This window comes from Oncorhynchus masou, unplaced genomic scaffold (assembly GCF_036934945.1).
Source record: "Oncorhynchus masou masou isolate Uvic2021 unplaced genomic scaffold, UVic_Omas_1.1 unplaced_scaffold_877, whole genome shotgun sequence".
Classification (NCBI taxonomy): domain Eukaryota; kingdom Metazoa; phylum Chordata; class Actinopteri; order Salmoniformes; family Salmonidae; genus Oncorhynchus; species Oncorhynchus masou.
In genome coordinates, this window is record NW_027015233.1 from 100,001 (window position 1) to 127,974 (window position 27,974).

The following is a 27,974-nucleotide window of genomic DNA, read 5'->3' on the forward strand; positions in this document are numbered from 1 at the left end:
CATCTCAGACAGCTGTATAAACCAGGTGTATAAACACATCTCAGACAGCTGTATAAACCAGGTGTATAAACACATCTCAGACAGCTGTATAATATAAACCAGGTGTATAAACACATCTCAGACAGCTGTATAAACCAGGTGTATAAACACATCTCAGACAGCTGTATAATATTAACCAGGTGTATAAACACATCCCAGACAGCTGTATAATATTAACCAGGTGTATAAACACATCTCAGACAGCTGTATAAACCAGGTGTATAAACACATCCCCGACAGCTGTATAAACCAGGTGTATAAACACATCTCAGACAGCTGTATAATATAAACCAGGTGTTATAAACACATCTCAGACAGCTGTATAAACCAGGTGTATAAACACATCCCAGACAGCTGTATAATATTAACCAGGTGTATAAACACATCTCAGACAGCTGTATAATATAAACCAGGTGTATAAACACATCTCAGACAGCTGTATAAACCAGGTGTATAAACACATCCCAGACAGCTGTATAAACCAGGTGTATAAACACATCTCAGACAGCTGTATAAACCAGGCGTATAAACACATCTCAGACAGCTGTATAAACCAGGTGTATAAACACATCTCAGACAGCTGTATAATATAAACCAGGTGTATAAACACATCTCAGACAGCTGTATAAACCAGGTGTATAAACACATCTCAGACAGCTGTATAAACCAGGTGTATAAACACATCTCAGACAGCTGTATAAACCAGGTGTATAAACACATCCCAGACAGCTGTATATACCAGGTGTATAAACACATCTCAGACAGCTGTATAAACCAGGTGTATAAACACATCCCAGACAGCTGTATAATATTAACCAGGTGTATAAACACATCTCAGACAGCTGTATAAACCAGGTGTATAAACACATCCCAGACAGCTGTATAAACCAGGTGTATAAACACATCTCAGACAGCTGTATAATATAAACCAGGTGTTATAAACACATCTCAGACAGCTGTATAAACCAGGTGTATAAACACATCCCAGACAGCTGTATAATATTAACCAGGTGTATAAACACATCTCAGACAGCTGTATAATATAAACCAGGTGTATAAACACATCTCAGACAGCTGTATAAACCAGGTGTATAAACACATCTCAGACAGCTGTATAAACCAGGTGTATAAACACATCTCAGACAGCTGTATAATATAAACCAGGTGTATAAACACATCTCAGACAGCTGTATAATATAAACCAGGTGTATAAACACATCTCAGACAGCTGTATAATATAAACCAGGTGTATAAACACATCTCAGACAGCTGTATAATATTAACCAGGTGTATAAACACATCTCAGACAGCTGTATAATATTAACCAGGTGTATAAACACATCTCAGACAGCTGTATAAACCAGGTGTATAAACACATCCCAGACAGCTGTATAAACCAGGTGTATAAACACATCTCAGACAGCTGTATAAACCAGGTGTATATACACATCTCAGACAGCTGTATAATATAAACCAGGTGTATAAACACATCTCAGACAGCTGTATAAACCAGGTGTATAAACACATCCCAGACAGCTGTATAAACCAGGTGTATAAACACATCTCAGACAGCTGTATAATATAAACCAGGTGTATAAACACATCTCAGACAGCTGTATAAACCAGGTGTATAAACACATCCCAGACAGCTGTATAAACCAGGTGTATAAACACATCTCAGACAGCTGTATAATATAAACCAGGTGTATAAACACATCTCAGACAGCTGTATAATATAAACCAGGTGTATAAACACATCTCAGACAGCTGTATAAACCAGGTGTATAAACACATCTCAGACAGCTGTATAATATTAACCAGGTGTATAAACACATCTCAGACAGCTGTATAATATTAACCAGGTGTATAAACACATCTCAGACAGCTGTATAAACCAGGTGTATAAACACATCTCAGACAGCTGTATAAACCAGGTGTATAAACACATCCCAGACAGCTGTATAAACCAGGTGTATAAACACATCTCAGACAGCTGTATAAACCAGGTGTATATACACATCTCAGACAGCTGTATAATATAAACCAGGTGTATAAACACATCTCAGACAGCTGTATAAACCAGGTGTATAAACACATCCCAGACAGCTGTATAAACCAGGTGTATAAACACATCTCAGACAGCTGTATAATATAAACCAGGTGTATAAACACATCTCAGACAGCTGTATAAACCAGGTGTATAAACACATCCCAGACAGCTGTATAAACCAGGTGTATAAACACATCTCAGACAGCTGTATAATATAAACCAGGTGTATAAACACATCTCAGACAGCTGTATAAACCAGGTTTATAAACACATCTCAGACAGCTGTATAAACCAGGTGTATAAACACATCCCAGACAGCTGTATAAACCAGGTGTATAAACACATCTCAGACAGCTGTATAAACCAGGTGTATAAACACATCTCAGACAGCTGTATAAACCAGGTGTATAAACACATCTCAGACAGCTGTATAATATTAACCAGGTGTATAAACACATCTCAGACAGCTGTATAGTATAAACCAGGTGTATAAACACATCTCAGACAGCTGTATAAACCAGGTGTTTAAACACATCTCAGACAGCTGTATAATATAAACCAGGTGTATAAACACATCTCAGACAGCTGTATAAACCAGGTGTATAAACACATCTCAGACAGCTGTATAATATTAACCAGGTGTATAAACACATCCCAGACAGCTGTATAAACCAGGTGTACAAACACATCCCAGACAGCTGTATAAACCAGGTGTATAAACACATCTCAGACAGCTGTATAATATAAACCAGGTGTATAAACACATCCCAGACAGCTGTATAATATAAACCTGATCATTGTACCAGGGGCTCTTTTCAGCTTGTAGCTACTTTTTATATAGTACTGAACGTTTTAAATAAAACGAAGCAGTGAGGTAGCCTAGTGGTTAGAGCGTTGGACTAGTGACCGGAAGGTTGTGAGTTCAAACCCCCGAGCTACAAATCTGTCGTTCTGCCCCTGAACAGGCAGTTAACCCACTGTTCCTAGGCCGTCATTGAAAATAAGAATTTGTTCTTAACTGACTTGCCTGGTTAAATAAAGGTAATAAAAAAAAATAGAGTATTCTCACATTAAACCTGGTTTCTCCTGTCCTCTCTAGTGGTTACAGAATCCAACTACGTCTTAGACTGAGATGGACAACGAGTCGTAGTATATGAGACCTCCGTTTGTAGTGAGACAGTAGATCACGTGTTCATGATTTATTGGTGGTTTTAGATCAGCCATGCTCTCCTCCTCCTCCTCCTCCTCCTCCTCCTCCTCCGACACCTGCTTCATCCAACACATTCCTCTCAGTTGGTTCTGTCGTTTTGTTGTTGATTTTTTTATTTTTAACCTTTAACCTTCTTCCTTCCCCCTTGTTGTGTTCATTGGTTCATATTAACCCTCCTCAGGCCGTGCCGATCTCTTCAGTTGGTTGTTTCAGTTGTGTTGATTTGAACCCCTCCTGCTCGGAGTCCATCCTCCTGTAACAGATCCCGGTGTCCCAAATGGCAACCTATTCCCTTCACAGTGCACTACTTTTGACCCATAGGGTGGTGCACTGTAGAGGGAAGAGGTTGCCATTTTGGGACGCATCCTGAGTCATGGCAACGGCGTCCTCTTGCTGCTCAGTGTGATGACGTCTCCTTCTCTTCCAGGAGTAGTTTGTGTTTGTTGTGGAAAAAGCTGATGCTGTTTTATCTCCCTGTTGCTTTATAGTTGTTCCTTCCTTTCTGATATTTCTGTTCCTATTTGTGCGATTCATAGTGTTTTTACTGCTGTTAATTTTCTCAACTTGTTTTTGTTTGTTTGTTTATGTTTACTCTTTGGTTGATTTGACCCCCCCCCCCCCCCCCATCCCCTCCTCTGACTGGGTGCTGCGTTGTGGGTGTGGTTTCGGGGTCGGTGACACCCTGGATCCCTCCATTGCTATTGGCACACTCTTTTGCTCATCCCCCTGACCTTCGCCCTCTGACCCTTTGACCTTCGTGCCCCACCCCCTTGCCCGTGTCTCCGTCGGTCACCTGGGGGTCATTTCTGACGTGACGGGCGACATATCCTGATTTCCGTTTCCTGTTGGCCGTTACCTCTCCCCCCCGCCCTCACGTCCCTCGCCCACTCCTACTCTGTCCCTCTTTCCAACACACAATCCCACCCACCCCCTTTCCCACACACACCAACCTGCCCCCTACCCCCCACACCTTCCACCCTCCACTCCTGCCACGTTGCCATGGTCCCAGCCTACGGGCAGCCAAAATGGCGAAGGCCCACCACCAGCAGCAGCAGGCGTCAATGGCAGCAGGTGTCGCGGCGAGTACCGGCTCTCCCGTTAAAGAGCTGAGAGATCTGTCGGCCATGGACGCCTTCCGCTCCCGAAGCATCAGCGTCTCCGAGCACGCGGTGCGCAGGTAGAGAGCACTCTGGGTAACCAGGAAATAAAACCCAGAAAATAACATTTCTTGCTTCCGTTGGAGGGGTGGGGGGGCTTGGTGGGGGGGGGGAGCCGTCGTCATAAGGACCGGTGGGCGGTTGCCAGGGAAACCTGGGTTGGGTGGCGGTGGCATGCTGGAGGAGGATGTGTTGAGTTCTGGGCTGCAATCGTTGTCTTTTTATTTATTTTTTACGACATTTGACTGATTTTGTTGCATGCAGTTTGTGCTTTGGAAAACATCTACATTTCTGTCAATGTTTTCCTGTTTAACCCCGTTTTGGCTTCTTTAATTTCTCTGATGCTTTGGTTTGTTATGAATAGTTATTTTTGTTTGTTTTTCGGTTGTGGTGTTTGCTGGGTTTTTGCTGTGCTGACTGGATTTAATTTACCCCGACTGACTGACTGGCTGGAGAAAAACATGGCCCTACTGAGTGTACTGAGACGACAAGACTGACAGCCACTGCTACCAATGATTGGCTTTTCCTCTTCCCTGTGGGAAGGGACTATTGCGTTCTGGGCCAATGAGAAGCCAGTCTTACACACATGCTTTGCATGCTGCCTGTGTAGTTTTGTGTTGCATTGCGTTGGTTTGACCCACAGATGCTCAGTGTTCAGCTCCCTCCGCTGATCTACAGCCATCTGTCTGTCTGTGGGATGTCGGGATTCGTTGATTATCTCAGTTACAAAATTACGGTAACTTTCCCACAATTCCCAGGTTTTCAAGAAATCCCGGCTGGAAAATTCCTGGATTTCCCGATCATTCCTTCCAGATTCGAGGAATATTCCAATTGGGATGTCTGGGAATTTTGGGGAAAGTTACCAGAATTATGCTACCCCTCCTCTATGACAGAGTGACGGACTGAGTTGGGGGTTTTGTGGTGTCTGTCTCCAACTGACTCAATGACTCCTGCCATGCACCAATCACTACACATACTTACCTGTGAGAGTGGCTGACTGTGAGAGTGGCTGACTGTGAGAGTGGCTGACTGTGAGAGTGGCTGACTGTGAGAGTGGCTGACTGTGAGCGTGGCTGACTGTGAGCGTGGCTGACTGTGAGCGTGGCTGACTGTGAGCGTGGCTGACTGTGAGCGTGGCTGACTGTGAGCGTGGCTGACTGTGAGCGTGGCTGACTGTGAGCGTGGCTGACTGTGACAGTGGCTGACTGTGACAGTGGCTGACTGTGAGAGTGAATCAGACATTGCAGTTGGTGGTGGTTAGATAATGTTTCATCATTTCTCTCCATCTGTGTATCTCAAACCCATAGGAGTCCATAGGTTGTTATTGAGCGCTCTGTCAGATGGGGAATTAGTTCAGCTGACACTCAACTAGTCATCTCTCAAAAACTAGCCAGTCTGTTTGTTATCACGGTAACTCGTCGTCATGCCAAACAATTTGTCTTGACAATGACCTCCTATGGAGTTGGCAGGAGCACAAACTGATCTGGGACCAGGCTACTGAAGTACTAGTTCTAATCCAAGTTGTCCCAAGGAGAGGGAAGAACTGATCTGGGACCAGGCTACTGAAGTACTAGTTCTAATCCAAATTGTCCCAAGGAGAGGGAAGAACTGATCTGGGACCAGGCTACTGAAGTACCAGGAGACGGAGGAAGAAGTGTGTAGTTTACCAGGCCCTGTTACAATCTGTATAACTGTCAGTCCCCCTCCTGACCAGCAGGGTGCAGGAGACGATCACTAGACAGCCTGAGGAGCTTCCCCTTTACACACTGATCCAAGACCAGTTTTGTGTTTCCCCTCTAATGGTTAGGGATAGGATTGGGGCCAGTTGAGCTGATCCTAGATCTGTGCCTATAAGAAAGTACAGTATTTGGGATTCCTCGAACAGGTCTAACAGACTCGCCTCAGTGTGTGACTATGGCAACGCCTCAGTGTGTGACTATGGCAACGCCTCAGTGTGTGACTATGGCAACGTCTCACACGGCACACTGTTCCCTTCATAGTGCACTGCCTTTGACCAGAGCCCTATGGGGTTGCCTATGGGCACTGGTCTAAAGTAGTGCACTGCATAGGGAATAGGGCTCTGGTCTAAAGTAGTGCACTGCATAGGGAATAGGGCTCTGGTCTAAAGTAGTGCACTATATAGGGAATAGGGCTCTGGTCTAAAGTAGTGCACTATATAGGGAATAGGGCTCTGGTCTAAAGTAGTGCACTATATAGGGAATAGGGCTCTGGTCTAAAGTAGTGCACTGCATAGGGAATAGGGCTCTGGTCTAAAGTAGTGCACTGCATAGGGAATAGGGCTCTGGTCTAAAGTAGTGCACTGCATAGGGAATAGGGCTCTGGTCTAAAGTAGTGCACTATATAGGGAATAGGGCTCTGGTCTAAAGTAGTGCACTATATAGGGAATAGGGCTCTGGTCTAAAGTAGTGCACTATATAGGGAATAGGGCTCTGGTCTAAAGTAGTGCACTGCATAGGGAATAGGGCTCTGGTCTAAAGTAGTGCACTGCATAGGGAATAGGGTGCCATTAGGAACGCGACAACTGACTTGGTGCCTCAGCCGACACCTACTGGCTACAGGTGTTCTGCCTACCTACCACTGGTGGTCTGCTTTCACACACATACACACACACACACACACACACCTACTGGCTACAGGTGTTCTGCCTACCTGCCACTGGTGGTCTGCTTTCACACACATACACACACATACCTACTAGCAACAGGTGTTCTGCCTACCTACCACTGGTGGTCTGCTTTCTCACACACACACACACACACACACACCTGCTAGCAACAGGGAGTCCACTCTTTTAACTACCATTCAGGTAATCTTTAATTTGAAGAGTCCCCTTCTCCATGTCCTTCAGTCCGTACCTCTTAACTCCAAAGCAACAGGCAGACAGCTGTTGTTGTTGAGAACATTCAGAGCAGCGTTCTATTAGCTCATAAAGGCCTCTGTCTCCAGGTATCATCAGGTTGTCTGTCCTTCAATGGAACACCTGTTTAGTTGAACTGCAATACAACATAACTTTTCTCCTTTATTTGTTTGAACACAGAGAGAGAGAGAGAGAGAGATGTGAACACACAGAGAGAGATGTGAACACACAGAGAGAGATGTGAACACACAGAGAGAGATGTGAACACACAGAGAGAGATGTGAACACACAGAGAGAGAGAGATGTGAACACACACACACACAGAGAGAGAGATGTGAACACACACACACACAGAGAGAGAGATGTGAACACACACACACACAGAGAGAGATGTGAACACACACACACACACACACACACACACAGAGAGAGAGATGTGAACACACACACACAGAGAGAGAGATGTGAACACACACACACAGAGAGAGAGATGTGAACACACACACAGAGAGAGAGAGATGTGAACACACACACACACACAGAGAGAGATGTGAACACACACACACACACAGAGAGAGAGATGTGAACACACACACAGAGAGAGAGAGAGATGTGAACACACACACAGAGAGCGATGTGAACACACAGAGAGAGAGAGAGAGATGTGAACACACACAGAGAGAGAGAGAGAGAGAGATGTGAACACAGAGAGAGAGAGAGAGATGTGGAGGAACAGTATCGGTCACAGCCACTGCTGTAATGCAGAACTATATTTAAAGAGCTGTCATTGTGATGGCTGGATAAACTGATGATAGAATAACACTACGGCCGTGTCTCATTCCAAAAGGCTCTCTGCCTCCCTCTCCCTGCCTCAAGAGGCAGCGTCCTTATGGATTGAGGCACAGCCCAGTAGTAACAGATAGGAGACTGACACAGAGCCCTAGTGAATGGTGGATACCTTTCCCTCAGACTGTATGTCGTTGTGCTTCAAGGGTTTTAGGGTCCTGGAAATCACCACCGTCCCAAATGGAACCCTACTTCTCATCCCTGGTCAAAAGTGGAGGCCTATTTAGGGACTAGGTCTCCAGACTTGATCTCAACACTAAACCATGCACTTAACGTTCCATATGGCCAGGTGAAGGTGATAAGTGCTCCGTGGTGATGTGCTCCCAAACGAGCACCTTGAGGACGGTGCCGATCTGGTGACGTAAGGGGAAGATATTCTTTGGTCATTTTGGGGTCATGGCGGTCTGAATGGGTGTCCACCAGAGCAGCTGGGTCAGTGCCACCGGGTCAAGGGTCAATTAAGGGTTGAACACTCTGTTTGCTGTGTAAACTGTGCTGCTGGGTTGTGCTGGTCACAAGCTGGGACTTGGTCTGAGTTAGCATTAGCCATAGCATTAGCCATAGCATTAGCCATAGCGATAGTGTTGGGCAGTAGTGATAGTGTTAGCGATTGGTGTTAGCGATAGCATCAGCCATAACCTCTTGGGAGAGCCGGCTGCAGTGTCTATATGCTTTTGTCCAGAGGTGTCCTATGGGCCCTGGTCTAAAGTAGTGCTCTATATAGGGAATAGGATGCCATTTGGCACACAGACAAGACGTTTGTTATATTCTGTTACACAAGACGGACCGAACTGACGCAGGTGGAGGGAAAATAACTTCTAGAGGCATGAGCCACCTAGAGGAAGAAGAGGGAATGTTCCTCTTCTCTCGTCTCACACTTGTTCCTTCCTCTAAAGGGCTCAGGTTATGTCATCTCTCCATTAATCTATCATCCCCCCCTTTGTATCCCTGCTACTGTCTCAGTGTCTCAGGGCTTGAAGGATGCTACTGTCTCAGTGTCTCAGGGCTTGAAGGATGCTACTGTCTCAGTGTGTCTCAGGGCTTGAAGGATGCTACTGTCTCAGTGTCTCAGGGCTTGAAGGATGCTACTGTCTCAGTGTCTCAGAGCTTGAAGGATGCTACTGTCTCAGTGTGTCTCAGGGCTTGAAGGATGCTACTGTCTCAGTGTCTCAGGGCTTGAAGGATGCTACTGTCTCAGTGTCTCAGTGCTTGAAGGATGCTACTGTCTCAGTGTCTCAGGGCTTGAAGGATGCTACTGTCTCAGTGTCTCAGGGCTTGAAGGATGCTACTGTCTCAGTGTCTCAGGGCTTGAAGGATGCTACTGTCTCAGTGTCTCAGGGCTTGAAGGATGCTACTGTCTCAGTGTGTCTCAGGACTTGAAGGATGCTACTGTCTCAGTGTTTCAGGGCTTGAAGGATGCTACTGTCTCAGTGTCTCAGAGCTTGAAGGATGCTACTGTCTCAGTGTGTCTCAGGACTTGAAGGATGCTACTGTCTCAGTGTTTCAGGGCTTGAAGGATGCTACTGTCTCAGTGTCTCAGAGCTTGAAGGATGCTACTGTCTCAGGGCTTGAAGGATGCTACTGTCTCAGTGTCTCAGGGCTTGAAGGATGCTACTGTCTCAGTGTGTCTCAGGGCTTGAAGGATGCTACTGTCTCAGTGTCTCAGGGCTTGAAGGATGCTACTGTCTCAGTGTCTCAGAGCTTGAAGGATGCTACTGTCTCAGTGTGTCTCAGGGCTTGAAGGATGCTACTGTCTCAGTGTCTCAGGGCTTGAAGGATGCTACTGTCTCAGTGTCTCAGTGCTTGAAGGATGCTACTGTCTCAGTGTCTCAGGGCTTGAAGGATGCTACTGTCTCAGTGTCTCAGGGCTTGAAGGATGCTACTGTCTCAGTGTCTCAGGGCTTGAAGGATGCTACTGTCTCAGTGTCTCAGGGCTTGAAGGATGCTACTGTCTCAGTGTGTCTCAGGACTTGAAGGATGCTACTGTCTCAGTGTTTCAGGGCTTGAAGGATGCTACTGTCTCAGTGTCTCAGAGCTTGAAGGATGCTACTGTCTCAGTGTGTCTCAGGACTTGAAGGATGCTACTGTCTCAGTGTTTCAGGGCTTGAAGGATGCTACTGTCTCAGTGTCTCAGAGCTTGAAGGATGCTACTGTCTCAGGGCTTGAAGGATGCTACTGTCTCAGTGTCTCAGGGCTTGAAGGATGCTACTGTCTCAGTGTGTCTCAGGACTTGAAGAATGCTACTGTCTCAGTGTTTCAGGGCTTGAAGGATGCTAGTGTCTCAGGGCTTGAAGGATGCTACTGTCTCAGTGTCTCAGGGCTTGAAGGGTGGGAGACAGACATGCAGGCAGACAGGGTGGGAGACAGGCAGACAGACAGGGAGGGAGACAGGCAGACAGACAGGCAGGCAGACAGACAGACAGGCAGGCAGACAGGGAGGCAGTCAGACAGACAGGGAGGGAGACAGGCAGACAGTAAGATAGACAGGGAGGGAGACAGACAGGCAGGCAGTTTGAATGATCTACATTAGTTTAAAACACATACAGAGTCTTCTCAATATCTAGTCTATCATGTAGATGTGTGGACATAGAGGCTGAAAGTATCGGTCCATAAGATTACTTCCTAACTACTTCCTGTTGTAGTTTGGACGGTGTTTGTCTGAACTCTCGGTTCCTTACGTCAAACCCGTTCCCTGTGGCGATGTCACTCCCCTTGAAGACCGGTGTAACTTGTCCTACAGAACAGTAGCTGTGTGTTCCGTTTCCCCTGGCGGTGGTTACCGTGGTTACCGGGATGCGATGGGGGGGGTCTCCAGGGAGGAATGCTGAAGGGAGATGTAGATCAGGTGACTGGGATATTACGGTACATCAGTTCCCCCGGGCCCTCAGCTCTGAGCAGCGTGTTGTTCTCGTGTTCTCTCTCTCTCCTTCAACATAAACGCGCCTGGTCTTCCTCTATCTCTGACACCAGCTGTGGTTCCCGGGCCTTTGTAGAAGAGACACCCTGTCAGCAGTAAGCATAGCACTTCACATCCACAGAGGGAACGGATGACGGATCATTTCAAGCGCCCCGGCTGCCGCTACAGTGACTTATACCAAGTCCCAGCTTGTGTGTGTGTGGGAGAGAGAGATTGGCTCATCTGTGTTGGTACATCAGTGGTGTACACCTGAGAGAAAGATAAGAGCCATGTGTGGGAGAATGCAATGCTGCGTGTGTGTGTGATTCTGAGCTTACGTGTGTGTGGATCTTGTAAACTGTGTGTGTGTGTGTGTGGATCTTGTAAACTGTGTGTGTGTGTGTGTGTGTGTGTATCTTGCAGACTGTGTGTGTGTGTGTGGATCTTGTAAACTGTGTGTGTGTGTGTGGATCTTGCAGACTGTGTATGTGTGTGGATCTTGCAGACTGTGTGTGTGTGTGGATCTTGCAGACTGTGTGTGTGTGTGGATCTTGCAGACTGTGTGTGTGTGTGTGTGTGTGTGGATCTTGCAGACTGTGTGTGTGTGTGTGTGTGGATCTTGCAGACTGTGTGTGTGTGTGGGTGGATCTTGCAGACTGTGTGTGTGTGTGGGTGGATCTTGCAGACTGTGTGTGTGTGTGGGTGGATCTTGCAGACTGTGTGTGTATGTGTGTGTGTGTGTGTGTGTGTGGATCTTGCAGACTGTGTGTGTGTCAGTGGAGGCTGCTGAGGGGAGGATGGCCCATAACATCGTCTGGAAGGGAGTAGTTGTCATGGTATCAAAGGTTATTTATATTTAGAAGGTGTTTTGATTCCATTCATTCCGTTCCAGACGTCATTATGAGCCGTCTTCCCCTCAGCAGCCTCCACTGGTGTGTGTGTGACTCCCCTGTCTCTCTGACACCCCTCTCTGACACCCCTCTCTGACACCCCTCTCTGGCACCCTTCTCTGACACCCTCTCTGGCACCCTTATCTGGCACCCCTCTCGGACACCCACTCTGACACCTTATCTGGCACCCTTATCTGACACCCTTATCTGACACCCTTATCTGGCACCCCTCTCGGACACCCACTCTGACACCTTATCTGCCACCCCCTGGCTGTAGGATGCACACCTCCAGCACCACGTGTAGTCTGGGTTCATCTGACGAGAACACCGTGAGCCAGGCAGACGATGGGTTAAAGACCGTCCACCTGGAGTTAACGGAGACCTGTCTGGACATGATGGCCCGATACGTCTTCTCCAACTTCTCAGCGCTGCCCAAGAGGTACGCATGGACGGGGGGTTGACCACGGGATATTTCCTGCCTTTAGTAAATCAAATCAAATCAAATTTATTTATATAGCCCTTTGTACATCAGCTGATATCTCAAAGGGCTGTACAGAAACCCAGCCTAAAACCCCAAACAGCAAGCAATGCAGGTGTAGAAGCACGGTGGCTAGGAAAAACTCCCTAGAAAGGCCAAAACCTAGGAAGAAACCTAGAGAGGAACCAGGCTCTGAGGGGTGGCCAGTCCTCTTCTGGCTGTGCCGGGTGGAGATTATAACAGAACATGGCCAAGATGTTCAAATGTTCATAAATGACCAGCATGGTCCAATAATAATAATCACAGGCAGAGCAGTTGAAACTGGAGCAGCAGCACGGCCAGGTGGACTGGGGACAGCAAGGAGTCATCATGTCAGGTAGTCCTGAGGCATGGTCCTAGGGCTCAGGTCCTCCGAGAGAAAGAAAGAGAGAATTAGAGAGAGCACGCTTAAATTCACACAGGAATAGGACAGGAGAAGTACTCCAGATACAACAAACTGACCCTAGCCCCCGAGACACAAACTACTGCAGCATAAGGTATTAGTGACCTTGTGGGTCTTCACTCTCGTCTTCATTATTCACCCAATCACAACAGGGAAAAAGGACACAAGGTCTTCTATGATTATCAACTGCCATAAGCCCTCGGAACTAAGTGACCTTGACTTGACCCCTGGCCCTTAACCTTTGCCAGGTCTCCTATAGCAGAGTTCCTTCTGGCGGGGGGTCGCAGTATGACCTGGCTGGTGGGTAACAAGCTGATCACCATAACGACCAGTGGTGGGGTCAGGAGCCAGGCCCTACTGGGAATGGACATGGCTGAGAGGCTGGGAGGAGGGGGAGAGATGACCAGGTAACCACCCACACACACACACACACACACACACACACACGGTAACACACACACACACACACGGTAACCCATATACACACACGGTAACCCATATACACACACACACGGTAACCCATATACACACACGGTAACACGCACACGGTAACACACACACACACACACACACACACACACACACACACACACAAACACACGGTAACCCATATACACACACACGGTAACCCATATACACACACACACACACACACACACACACACACGGTAACCCATACACACACACACACACACACACACACACGGTAACCCATATACACACACACACACACACGGTAACACACACACACACGGTAACACACACACACACGGTAACCCATATACACACACGGTAACCCATATACACACACACACGGTAACACACACACACACACACGGTAACACACACACACACAAACACACGGTAACACACACACACAAACACACGGTAACACACACACACACACACACACACGGTAACCCATATACACACACACACACACACACGGTAACCCATATACACACACATTTAACCCATATACACACACACGGTAACCCATATACACACACACACACACACACACACGGTAACCCATATACACACACGGTAACACACACACGGTAACCCATATACACACACACGGTAACCCATATACACACACACACACACACACACACACACACACACACACACACACACACACACACGGTAACCCATATACACACACACACACACGGTAACCCATATACACACACACACACACAGTAACCCATATACACACACACGGTAACCCACACCACACACACATACACACATACACACGGTAACCCATATATATACACAGTAACCCATATACACACACACACACACACACGGTAACACACACGGTAACACACACAGTAACACACACGGTAACACACACGGTAACACACCATACACACACACGGTAACACACCATACACACGGTAACCCATATACACACACGGTAACCCATATACACAACCACACGGTAACACACACTGTCAGTAATATCCGGTCTCTCTCCTGCCCCCTGTAGGTCAGACCCCTCCCTTCACACCCGTCAGACCAAAGAGGCTCCGGCCAAACTGGAGTCCCAGTCCAGTCAACAGCTCAACAGAGCCTCACGCATCAGAGTACGATCCATGTCAGGTAGGAAGAGGAGGAACGCTCTCCCTGTCTCTCTCTCTCTCTATCCTTCTCTCTCTCTCTCTCTCTCTCCCTGTCTCTCTCTCTCTCCTTCTCTCTCACTACTGTCATCAGAGTATGATCCCTGTCAGGTAGGAAGATGAGGAACGCTCTCCCTGTCTCTCTCTCTCTCTCTCTATCCTTCTCTCTCTCTACTGTCATCAGAGTACGATCCCTGTCAGGTAGGAAGAGGAGGAACGCTCTCCCTGTCTCTCTCTCTCTATCCTTCTCTCTCTCTCTCTCTCCCTGTCTCTGTCTCTCTCTCTCTAGCCTTCTCTCTCTCTCTATCCTTCTCTCTCTACTGTCATCAGAGTACGATCCCTGTCAGATAGGAAGATGAGGAACGCTCTCCCTGTCTCTCTCTCTCTCTATCCTTCTCTCTCTCTACTGTCATCAGAGTACGATCCCTGTCAGGTAGGAAGAGGAGGAACGCTCTCCCTGTCTCTCTCTCTCTCTTTCTCTCTCTCTCTCTCTCCCTGTCTCTCTCTCTCTCTCTAGCCTTCTCTCTCTCTACTGTCATCAGAGTACGATCCCTGTCAGGTAGGAAGAGGAGGAACGCTCTCCCTGTCTCTCTCTCTATCCTTCTCTCTCTCTCTCTCTCTCCCTGTCTCTGTCTCTCTCTCTCTCTATCCTTCTCTCTCTCTCTCTCTCTCTCTCTCCCTGTCTCTGTCTCTCTCTCTCTAGCCTTCTCTCTCTCTACTGTCATCAGAGTACGATCCCTGTCAGATAGGAAGATGAGGAACGCTCTCCCTGTCTCTCTCTCTCTCTATCCTTCTCTCTCTCTACTGTCATCAGAGTACGATCCCTGTCAGATAGGAAGAGGAGGAACGCTCTCTGTCTCTCTCTCTCTATCCTTCTCTCTCTCTACTGTCATTAGAGTACGATCCCTGTCAGGTAGGAAGATGACGTTCTCTCTATCTAGCTATCTATTCTATACACTACATGATCTAAAGTATGTGGACACCTGCTCATTTGAACATCTCATTCCAAAATCGTGGGCATTAATATTGAGTTGGTCCCCCTCCACTGTTCTGGGAAGGCTTTCCACTCGATGTCGGAACATTGCTGCTATTACAGCCTCCACTGTTCTGGGAAGGCTTTCCACTAGATGTCGGGACATTGCTGCTATTACAGCCTCCACTGTTCTGGGAAGGCTTTCCACTCGATGTCGGAACATTGCTGCTATTACAGCCTCCACTGTTCTGGGAAGGCTTTCCACTCGATGTCGGAACATTGCTGCTATTACAGCCTCCACTGTTCTGGGAAGGCTTTCCACTAGATGTCGGGACATTGCTGCTATTACAGCCTCCACTGTTCTGGGAAGGCTTTCCACTCGATGTCGGAACATTGCTGCTATTACAGCCTCCACTGTTCTGGGAAGGCTTTCCACTCGATGTCGGAACATTGCTGCTATTACAGCCTCCACTGTTCTGGGAAGGCTTTCCACTAGATGTCGGAACATTGCTGCTATTACAGCCTCCACTCTTCTGGGAAGGCTTTCCACTCGATGTCGGAACATTGCTGCTATTACAGCCTCCACTGTTCTGGGAAGGCTTTCCACTCGATGTCGGAACATTGCTGCTATTACAGCCTCCACTGTTCTGGGAAGGCTTTCCACTCGATGTCGGAACATTGCTGCAGGGACTTGCTTCCATTCAGCCTCACGAGCATCAGTGAGGTCAGACACTGGTGTTGGGTGATTAGGCCTGGCTCACAGTTGGTGTTCCAATTCGTCCTAAAGGTGTTTGATGGGGTTGAGGTCAGGGCTTTGTGCAGGCCTGTCAAGTTCTTCCACACCAACCTTGACAAACCATTTCTGCATGGATCTCGCTTTGTGCACAGGGGCATTGTCATGCTGAAACAGGAAAGGGCCTTCCTCATACTATTACCACAATGTTGGAAGCACAGAATCCTCTAGAATGTCATTGTATGCTGTAGTGTAAAGATTTCCCTTCACTGGAACTAAGGGGCCTAGCCCGAACCATGAAAAACAGCCCCAGAAAACAGCCTCCTCCACCAAACTTTACAGTTGGCACTATGCATTGGAGCAGGTAGCGTTTTCCTGGCATCCACCAAACCCAGATTCGTCCATCGGAACGGCCAGATGGTGAAGTGTGATTCATCACTCCAGAGAACGCGTTTCCACTGCTCCAGAGTCCAATGGTGGAGAGCTTTACACCACTCCAGCCGACGCTTGGCATAGCGCATGGTGATCTTAGACTTGTGTGCGGCTGCTCGGCCATTGAAAACCATTTCATGAAGGTCCCAACGAACAGTTATTTTGCTGAGTTTGCTTCCAGAGGCAGTTTGGAACTCAGAAATGAGTGTTGCATCTGAGGACAGCACTCGGCGGTCCCGTTCTTTAAGCTTGTGTGGCCTACCACTTCGCGTCTGAGCCGTTGTTGCTCCTTGACGTTTCCACTTCACAATAACAGCACTTACAGTTGACCAGGCCAGCTCTAACAGGGCAGAAATTTGACGAACTGACTTGTTGGAAAGGTGGCATCCTATGATGGTGCCACGTAAGTCACTAAGCTTTTCAGTAAGGCCATTCTACTGTCAATGTTTGTCTATGGAGATTGCATGGCTGTGTGAGGAATAATGTTCTGGGGCAACGGGCGTGGCTGAAATAATCTGAAGGGGTCTCTCTATCTCTCCTTCGTTCCATGGGAGGTAGGGATGGCGATATGTCACTAATTCCTCCTTCTCTCCACCCGTTCTTTCTCCTTCTCCCCCCTCAGGTGGCCATGCCCTCCGTGCAGGTCCAGCCCAGAGCCTCAGCCCCCTGGTCTCACCCTCTGAGGGAGGAGAGCTGTGTGGTGTCCCCCTCTCTCCCCCCTCCTCCTCCTCCGGCCCCTGTCTGGATGGCCTGGAGCCCCCCTCTCCTTCCCCCTGTGCTCCCCCTAAGGACCCCCTCAAAGACAAGCCGAGCCTGGCAGAGTTCCTGCCCGTTCTGACCCAGGGATGGGCCGAGATCTTCATACGCAGACCCTCAGGTAAACACACCACACACCACACACCACACCACCACACACCACCACACCACACACCACACCACCACACACCACCACACCACACACCACCTCACCACACCACCACACCACCACACCACCACACACACCACACACCACACCACACCACACACCTCACCACACCACACACCACACACCACACCACACACCACACACCTCACCACACCACACCACACCACCACACCACACCACCACACACCACACCACACCACACACCACACACCACACACCACACCACACACCACACACCTCACCACACCACACCACACCACCACACACCACACCACACCACCACACACCACACCACACCACACCACACACACCACACCTCACCACACCACACACCACACACCACACACCACACACCACACCACACACCTCACCACACCACACCACCACACCACACCACCACACCACACCACACCACACACCACACCACACCACACCACACCACCACACACCACACCACCACACACCACACCACACCACACCACACACCACACCTCACCACACCACACACCACACACCACACCACACACCACACCACACCACCACACACCACACCACCACACACCACACCACACCACACCACCACACACCACACCACACACCACACACCACACCCACACCACACACCACACACACCACCCACCACACCACCCACCACACCACCACACACCACACCACACACCACACACACCACCACACCACACCACACCACCACACACCACACCACACCACACCACCACACACCACACCACACACCACACACACCACACACACCACCACACCACACCACCACACCACACACCACACACCACACCACACCACACACACCACACACCACACCACCACACACCACACCACACACCACACACCACACCACACCACACCACACACCACCACACACCACACCACACACCACAACACACCACACACACCACCACACCACACCACCTCACCACACCACACACCACACCACACCACACACCACACCACACACACCACCACACACACCACCACACACACCACCACACACCACACCACACACCACCCACACCACCACACCACACACACCACACCACACACACTCCACACCACACACACCACACACCACACACACACCACACCACACACCACACACCACACACACACCACACACCACCACACACCACCACACACCACACCACACCACACACCACACCACACACACCACCACACACACCACACACCACACCACACACCACACACACCACACCACACCACACACACACACCGCACCACACCACACACACACACAACACACACACCACACACACACACACACCACACACACCACACCATACACACACCACACACACACCACACACACACCACACAACACACCACACACACCACACCACACACACACACCACACACACACACACCACACCACACACCACACCACACACCACACAACACCACACACCACACACACCACACCACACACCACACCACACCACACACATACCACACCACACACATACCACACCACACACACACCACACCACACACATACCACACACACACACACACCACACCACACCACACACACCACACCACACACACCACACACACCACACCACACACACTACACCACACACACACCACACACACACCACACACACGCCACACCACACACACCACACACACACACACCACACACACACACACACCACACCACACCACACACACACCACACACACACCACACACACGCCACACCACACACATCACACACACCACACACACGCCACACCACACACACACCACACCACACCACACACACCACACACGCCACACCACACACACACACACCACACCACACCACACACACCACACACACCACACACACACACCACCACCACACCACACCACACACACACCACACACACACACCACACACACACACACACCACACACACACACACCACACACCACACACCACACACACACACACCACACCACACTACACACCACACCACACACACACACACTACACACCACACCACACACACACACACTACACACCACACCACACACACACACCACACCACACCACACACACCACACACGCACCACACCACACCACACACACCACACACACACACCACACCACACACACACCACACACACACACACCACACACACCACACCACACACGCCACACCACACAACACACCACACACCACACCACACACGCCACACCACACCACACCACACAACACACCACACACCACACCACACAACACACCACACCACACCACACACGCCACCACACCACACCACACCACACCACACAACACACACCACACCACACCACACCACACACGCCACACCACACCACACCACACAACACACCACACACCACACCACACCACACAACACACCACACACCACAACACACACCACACCACACCACACCACACACGCCACACCACACCACACCACACAACACACCACACACCACACCACACCACACACCACACACCACACCACACCACACCACACCACACACCTGTTGAATAACTTCCTCTTCATCTGTTTACACACGGAAGATACAGACCATTTTAGATTATTTTCTCTTTTCTTCTCGATCTCTCTTCCTCCTCTGACCTGACTAATTCAAATCAAATCAAATGTATTTATATAGCCCTTCGTACATCAGCTGATATCTCAAAGGGCTGTACAGAAACCCAGCCTAAAACCCCAAACAGCAAGCAATGCAGGTGTAGAAGCACGGTGGCTAGGAAAAACTCCCTAGAAAGGCCAAAACCTAGAGAGGAACCAGGCTATGTGGGGTGGCCAGTCCTCTTCTGGCTGTGCCGGGTGGAGATTATAACAGAACATGGCCAAGATGTTCAAATGTTCATAAATGACCAGCATGGTCGAATAATAATAAGGCAGAACAGTTGAAACTGGAGCAGCAGCACGGCCAGGTGGACTGGGGACAGCAAGGAGTCATCATGCCAGGTAGTCCTAAGGCATGGTCCTAGGGCTCAGGTCCTCCGAGAGAAAGAAAGAAAGAGAATTAGAGAGAGCATACTTAAATTCACACAGGACACCGAATAGGACAGGAGAAGTACTCCAGATATAACAAACTGACCCTGGCCCCCGACACAAACTACTGCAGCATAAATACTGGAGGCTGAGACGGGAGGGGTCAGGAGACACTGTGGCCTCATCCAATGATACCCCCGGACAGGGCTAAGCAGGAAGGATATAACCCCACCCACTTTGCCAAAGCCCCCACACCACTAGAGGGATATCTTCAACCACCAACTTATCATCCTGAGACAAGGCCGAGTGTAGCCCACAAAGATCTCCGCCACGGCATAACCCAAGGGGGGGAAGATCACATCAGTGACTCAATCCACTCAAGTGACGCACCCCTTTGGTTAATTGGTTAATTCCTAAAACTCATTGGAGGTGGGGGGTGCTAAGCTGACATAAGGAATGGTTTTATGATGTCATACTGTGGATCATTTAGCTATTTGATTTAAAAAAACGTTAGGACTCCGTTTACGTGATAAGACCGTTTTTTTTTGTTGTTTTTTTTGTTGCTGAAACTGACTGATTTTGATGGGGATTTTGTGATGTGACTTAGATTGACCCACCGGGGCGTCAGTGGACTCCAGGGGGGTAATTGACTTCTCTCCTGTCCAGGTAACACCAGCTGGTTGATGTGTCTGGAGAACCCTCCCAGTCCCTTCTCCTCTGAGCTGGGTAACATGCCTCTCCAGGAGCTGTCCTCTGTCCTCATGGCCATGGAGGGGGTCAAGGAGCCCCCCACTCAGACTGCCAGCGCCCCCGCCAGCACAGCCACCCCCGCCCCGACCCCCGTAGCCCTTAACCCCCCTGGGCCCATCCAAGGGGGCAAGCCTGGACTCATCCAGCGCTCTAACACAGGTGAGGAGGGAGAGGGGAGTGGGGTGTAGTGGTGTGTTGGATATTATAATTGTGTGTTGGTGGGAGGTGACAGTGTGTGTTGGTGGGAGGGGACAGTGTGTGTGTTGGATAGTGTGTGTGTTGGTGGGAGAGGGACAGTGTGTGTGTTGGTGGGAGGGGACAGTGTGTGTGTGTTGGTGGGAGGGGACAGTGTGTGTGTGTTGGTGGGAGGGGACAGTGTGTGTGTTGGACAGTGTGTGTGTGTTGGTGGGAGGGGGACAGTGTGTGTGTTGGTGGGAGGGGGACAGTGTGTGTGTTGGTGGGAGGGGGACAGTGTGTGTGTTGGTGGGAGGGGGACAGTGTGTGTGTTGGTGGGAGGGGGACAGTGTGTGTGTTGGTGGGAGGGGGACAGTGTGTGTGTTGGTGGGAGGGGACAGTGTGTGTGTTGGTGGGAGGGGACAGTGTGTGTGTTGGTGGGAGGGGACAGTGCGTGTGTTGGTGGGAGGGGACAGTGCGTGTGTTGGTGGGAGGGGACAGTGCGTGTGTTGGTGGGAGGGGACAGTGCGTGTGTTGGTGGGAGGGGGACAGTGTGTGTTGGTGGGAGGGGACAGTGTGTGTGTTGGTGGGAGGGGACAGTGTGTATGTTGGTGGGAGGGGACAGTGTGTGTAGGATAGTGTGTGTGTTGGTGGGAGGGGACAGTGTGTGTGTTGGTGGGAGGGGACAGTGCGTGTGTTGGTGGGAGGGACAGTGCGTGTGTTGGTGGGAGGGGGACAGTGTGTGTTGGTGGGAGGGGACAGTGTGTGTGTTGGTGGGAGGGGAGAGTGCGTGTGTTGGTGGGGGGACAGTGCGTGTGTTGGTGGGAGGGGACAGTGCGTGTGTTGGTGGGAGGGGACAGTGCGTGTGTTGGTGGGAGGGGGACAGTGTGTGTTGGTGGGAGGGGACAGTGTGTGTGTTGGTGGGAGGGGACAGTGTGTATGTTGGTGGGAGGGGACAGTGTGTGTGTTGGTGGGAGGGGACAGTGCGTGTAGGATAGTGTGTGTGTTGGTGGGAGGGGACAGTGTGTGTGTTGGTGGGAGGGGACAGTGCGTGTGTTGGTGGGAGGGGACAGTGCGTGTGTTGGTGGGAGGGGGACAGTGTGTGTTGGTGGGAGGGGACAGTGTGTGTGTTGGTGGGAGGGGACAGTGTGTATGTTGGTGGGAGGGGACAGTGTGTGTTGGTGGGAGGGGACAGTGTGTGTAGGATAGTGTGTGTGTTGGTGGGAGGGGACAATGTGTGTTGGTGGGAGGGGACAGTGTGTGTAGGATAGTGTGTGTGTTGGTGGGAGGGGACAGTGTGTGTGTTGGTGGGAGGGGACAGTGTGTGTGTTGGTGGGAGGGGACAGTGCGTGTGTTGGTGGGAGGGGACAGTGCGTGTGTTGGTGGGAGGGGACAGTGCGTGTGTTGGTGGGAGGGAACAGTGTGTGTGTTGGTGGGAGGGAACAGTGTGTGTTGGTGGGAGGGGACAGTGTGTGTGTTGGATAGTGTGTGTGTTGGTGGGAGGGGGACAGTGTGTGTTGGTGGGAGGGGACAGTGTGTGTGTTGGTGGGAGGGGACAGTGTGTATGTTGGTGGGAGGGGACAGTGTGTGTTGGTGGGAGGGGACAGTGTGTGTGTTGGTGGGAGGGGACAGTGTGTGTGTTGGTGGGAGGGGACAGTGTGTGTGTTGGTGGGAGGGGGACAGTGTGTGTGTGTTGGTGGGAGGGGGACAGTGTGTGTGTTGGTGGGAGGGGACAGTGTGTGTGTTGGATAGTGTGTGTTGGTGGTAGGGGACAGTGTGTGTGTTGGTGGGAGGGGACAGTGTGTGTCTCTCACAAACAGATCACACACACATTGCTTGTTCCATCATTGTCTGTTGTGTGTTTCACATATATTTTTTTACGAGTTCCCTATTTTATATATTGTGAATTTAATTTGGTATTTTATCCACTGTCTTATTTTTTTCTCATATTTTAATTCCTACTGTTTTCCCTCCACTGTAAATTCATTTTATCCTCATATTTTTTTTAATTGGTTTATTATTTTCCATTTCCTGTCATGCTAATTTGTGATTGGCTCTGCTGTGTTGAATGGCGACCTGGCTCGTCCAGTGGGCTCTCTCTCCTCTCTGGGTCTGTCCTTCGCCCCGTCCCCAGTTCCGGTTCGGCTCCAACGGAGCATTTCCTGGGCAGGTACAAGCAGCGTGGCCACGCCCCCAACACAGGCCTCACCCCAAACCAGTGGTGGCGCTTTGAATGTGAGGACGGGCTCATAGTAACGGAACAGTAACAGAATGAATGGTAAATCAAACCCATCCATCTATTCCATCCATTACTGTGAGCACGTCCTCCCCTCACCAGCCTCCTATGCCCCAACATATGTGTGCCCCCCCCCCACGTCCCGTGTCATCAAGTGTCACTAACATGTCGGGCCACCACTGGAGAGAGATGATGACACAACCAAACTCACGGGCCAATCGTTTCAATCGATTAATCAACCCGCCGCCAAGTTGAACCAATCCTATGACTGGATTTGTTCATGATAATTTAATGACACTTTTGATGTTTTTCTTTCTAACATGTGACCCCCTTGTCCTGTGGCCCTGGAATGTACTTCCTGTCTCCTTTTTACCTCTAACCTCTGACTCTTCACCCCTTGACATCGTCATAGAGGTTATGCATGTAACATAGTCAAGACAGACCTCATCCAGGACACAAACACTTCTTTCTGGCTTCTCTGCTGGCCATTTTGTGTTAGGGATATCATTCTGGTCGCCATTTTGTGTTAGGGATATCATTCTGGTCGCCATTTTGTGTTTGGGATATCATTCTGGTCACCATGTTGTGTTAGGGATATCATTCTGGTCACCATTTGTGTTAGGGATATCATTCTGGTCACCATTTTGTGTTAGGGATATCATTCTGGTCACCATTTGTGTTAGGGATATCATTCTGGTCACCATTTGTGTTAGGGATATCATTCTGGTCACCATTTTGTGTTAGGGATATCATTCTGGTCACCATTTTGTGTTAGGGATATCATTCTGGTCACCATTTTGTGTTAGGGATATCATTCTGGTCACCATTTGTGTTAGGGATATCATTCTGGTCACCATTTTGTGTTAGGGATATCATTCTGGTCACCATTTTGTGTTAGGGATATCATTCTGGTCACCATTTTGTGTTAGGGATATCATTCTGGTCACCATTTGTGTTAGGGATATCATTCTGGTCACCATTTTGTGTTAGGGATATCATTCTGGTCACCATTTTGTGTTAGGGATATCATTCTGGTCACCATTTTGTGTTAGGGATATCATTCTGGTCACCATTTTGTGTTCATTCTGGTCACCATTTTGTGTTAGGGATATCATTCTGGTCACCATTTTGTGTTCATTCTGGTCACCATTTGTGTTAGGGATATCATTCTGGTCACCATTTTGTGTTCATTCTGGTCACCATTTGTGTTAGGGATATCATTCTGGTCACCATTTTGTGTTAGGGATATCATTCTGGTCACCATTTGTGTTAGGGATATCATTCTGGTCACCATTTGTGTTAGGGATATCATTCTGGTCACCATTTGTGTTTGGGATATCATTCTGGTCACCATTTTGTGTTCATTCTGGTCACCATTTTGTGTTAGGGATATCATTCTGGTCACCATTTGAGTTAGGGATATCATTCTGGTCACCACACCACCCAATAATGTTATGTTTTGTGAGGTGTCACGGTGCTAAGTGTTCATTGTAATATTCTGTTGCTGTCAGTATCCTAAATGTCCATTGGCTGAGAGGATGAGGTCTGTTCTGGGCTGGTGTGTGTAGAGAAAGTGAACCGACCAACCAACCGTGTTCGAAGACGCATCAAATAGATGTTACCAATGATGATGTTTCCATTGATGATGAGCCAATCACTGATATGCTGCTGCCTGCAAGTCTGCTCTTCGATCTGTCTCCCTGCGTGTGTGTGTGTGTGTGTGTGCGCGCCTGCCTGACTGAGTTACTGATTCTGTTTGATGTGTGTGTGTGTGTGTGTGTGTGTGTGTGTGTGTGTGTGTGTGTGTGTGTGTGTGTGTGTGTGTGTGTGTGTGTGTGTGTGTGTGTGTGTGTGCGCCTGCCTGACTTACTGATTCTGTTTGATCTCTGATCGATACGTGGAATGCTTCTGATTCCGTTTGATCACTGACTGATCTGTGTGTGTGTTTAGGAGGTGTGTTACCACTTAGTGGTGGTCTGGTATACTACTGGTGGTAGTTTGTAAATTAACATAAGGGTGCAAAGTAGAGCTAGTTTAGTTTGTGTTTTTGTCATTTTTTTTCTGTGAGTTTTGTTTCTGTGTGTGTTTTTATTACTTGTGTGTTCATTAATGACGCTTTTCTGTGTATGCTGTTGCGTTCGTTGCCTATCTGTGTGTCCCTCGTTCCCTCTCCTCTCTGTCGCCCCCTGCTGTAGACTCTGTGGTATCTGTGTGTCCCTCGTCCCCTCTCCTCTCTGTCGCCCCCTGCTGTAGACTCTGTGGTATCTGTGTGTCCCTCGTCCCCTCTCCTCTCTGTCGCCCCCTGCTGTAGACTCTGTGGTATCTGTGTGTCCCTCGTCCCCTCTCCTCTCTGTCGCCCCCTGCTGTAGACTCTGTGGTATCTGTGTGTCCCTCGTCCCCTCTCCTCTCTGTCGCCCCCTGCTGTAGACTCTGTGGTATCTGTGTGTCCCTCGTCCCCTCTCTAACCCTCTCCTCTCTGTCGCCCCCTGCTGTAGACTCTGTGGTATCTGTGTGTCCCTCGTCCCCTCTCTAACCCTCTCCTCTCTGTTGCCCCCTGCTGTAGACTCTGTGGTATCTGTGTCCCTCGTCCCCTCTCTAACCCTCTCCTCTCTGTCGCCCCCTGCTGTAGACTCTGTGGTAGTGCTAGAGGGGACAGGTGTCAGGGGCCACGTAGACTACCCCTCTGATTGGCCAGAGGCGGAGAAGTTTGAGGCCATGCCCTCTGAACCCATCTACATCGCTGCTGACAAGTTCACCAAGGCCCTGCCCCCTAGAACACTCAGCAGGGTGAGTAGTACACTACAGACAGGGGGAGTAGTACACTACAGACAGGGGGAGTAGTACACTACAGACAGGGGGAGTAGTACACTACAGACAGGGGGAGTAGTACACTACAGACAGGGTGAGTAGTACACTACAGACAGGGGGAGTAGTACACTACAGACAGGGGGAGTAGTACACTACAGACAGGGGGAGTAGTACACTACAGACAGGGGGAGTAGTACACTACAGACAGGGGGAGTACAGGGGGAGTAGTACTCTACAGACAGGGGGAGTACAGGGGGAGTAGTACACTACAGACAGGGGGAGTAGTACACTACAGACAGGGGGAGTAGTACACTACAGACAGGGGGAGTAGTACTCTACAGACAGGGGGAGTAGTACACTACAGACAGGGGGAGTAGTACTCTACAGACAGGGGGAGTAGTACACTACAGACAGGGGGAGTAGTACTCTACAGACAGGGGGAGTAGTACACTACAGACAGGGGGAGTAGTACTCTACAGACAGGGGGAGTACAGGGGGAGTAGTACACTACAGACAGGGGGAGTAGTACTCTACAGACAGGGGGAGTACAGGGGGAGTAGTACACTACAGACAGGGTGAGTAGTACACTACAGACAGGGTGAGTAGTACACTACAGACAGGGGGAGTAGTACACTACAGACAGGGGGAGTAGTACACTACAGACAGGGGGAGTAGTACTCTACAGCCAATAGATTATGGCAGGTGGATATTGGGAGACATTGATGTTTTTCATCCATTCTTCCCCTCAGTCCTCCTCCAGTTCCAGCCAGGAGGATGAGAAGTCCACCTTGGAGGAGGTGAGTGGGGGTTCATCCCCATCGACCAGCCCCCTGGCCCCCTCCACCCCGGGCAGCCAAGGCCCAGAGCTCCCCTTCCAGACCCAGAACCAGCCTGCGACCCAGACCCTCAACAAGTCCAGCTCCTCCCCTGAGCTCCAGACCCTACCAGAGGCCTTCCCCAAGACCACAACAGGACCCGGGGCTGGAGAAGGAGAGGCACCCGGGGTTCGGTCACCCTCGGAGGGGAAGAGCCAGCCACAACAGCCCCCGGCGGAGAGAGAAGTGGAGAGTGGAGGAGGAGGGGTGAACAGACAGAATCCGAGTGGGGACACCACTCCAGTGACAGGGGGGTTGTCTGGGACATCGGGAGGAGGTTCCTCGCAGGGAGCCAGGATGAGGTTGGAGTTCCCAGCGCCCCACCAGCCTGGACCCCTCTCCCCCAGCGGAGGGCATCGTCCCAGGGGTCACACCATCTCAGTGTCGGCCCCCTCCTCCAGGAGAGAGAGGATAGGGGGAGACGCGTACCACACCACCCGGCCCGGACCCACCAACACTGAGAAGACCAGTGGACTCAGTCCCAGGTTATATAGAGACACACACACACACACACACACACACACACA

At 49.8% G+C, this 27,974-nt stretch overlaps 1 protein-coding gene across 1 annotated transcript in view; it reads left to right on the forward strand.

Moving 5' to 3' along the window:
* Positions 1-27,974, forward strand: part of LOC135537956 (tuberin-like) — a gene marked incomplete at its 3' end in the record, with an annotated part of 80,795 nt that overhangs the window by 46,324 nt on the left and 6,497 nt on the right. Inside the window, 8 exon segments of the mRNA XM_064963964.1 lie at positions 4,309-4,476; positions 12,244-12,405; positions 13,135-13,293; positions 14,385-14,497; positions 17,275-17,529; positions 21,271-21,513; positions 26,394-26,551; positions 27,322-27,932. Coding sequence (XP_064820036.1) covers positions 4,309-4,476; positions 12,244-12,405; positions 13,135-13,293; positions 14,385-14,497; positions 17,275-17,529; positions 21,271-21,513; positions 26,394-26,551; positions 27,322-27,932 — 1,869 coding nt within the window.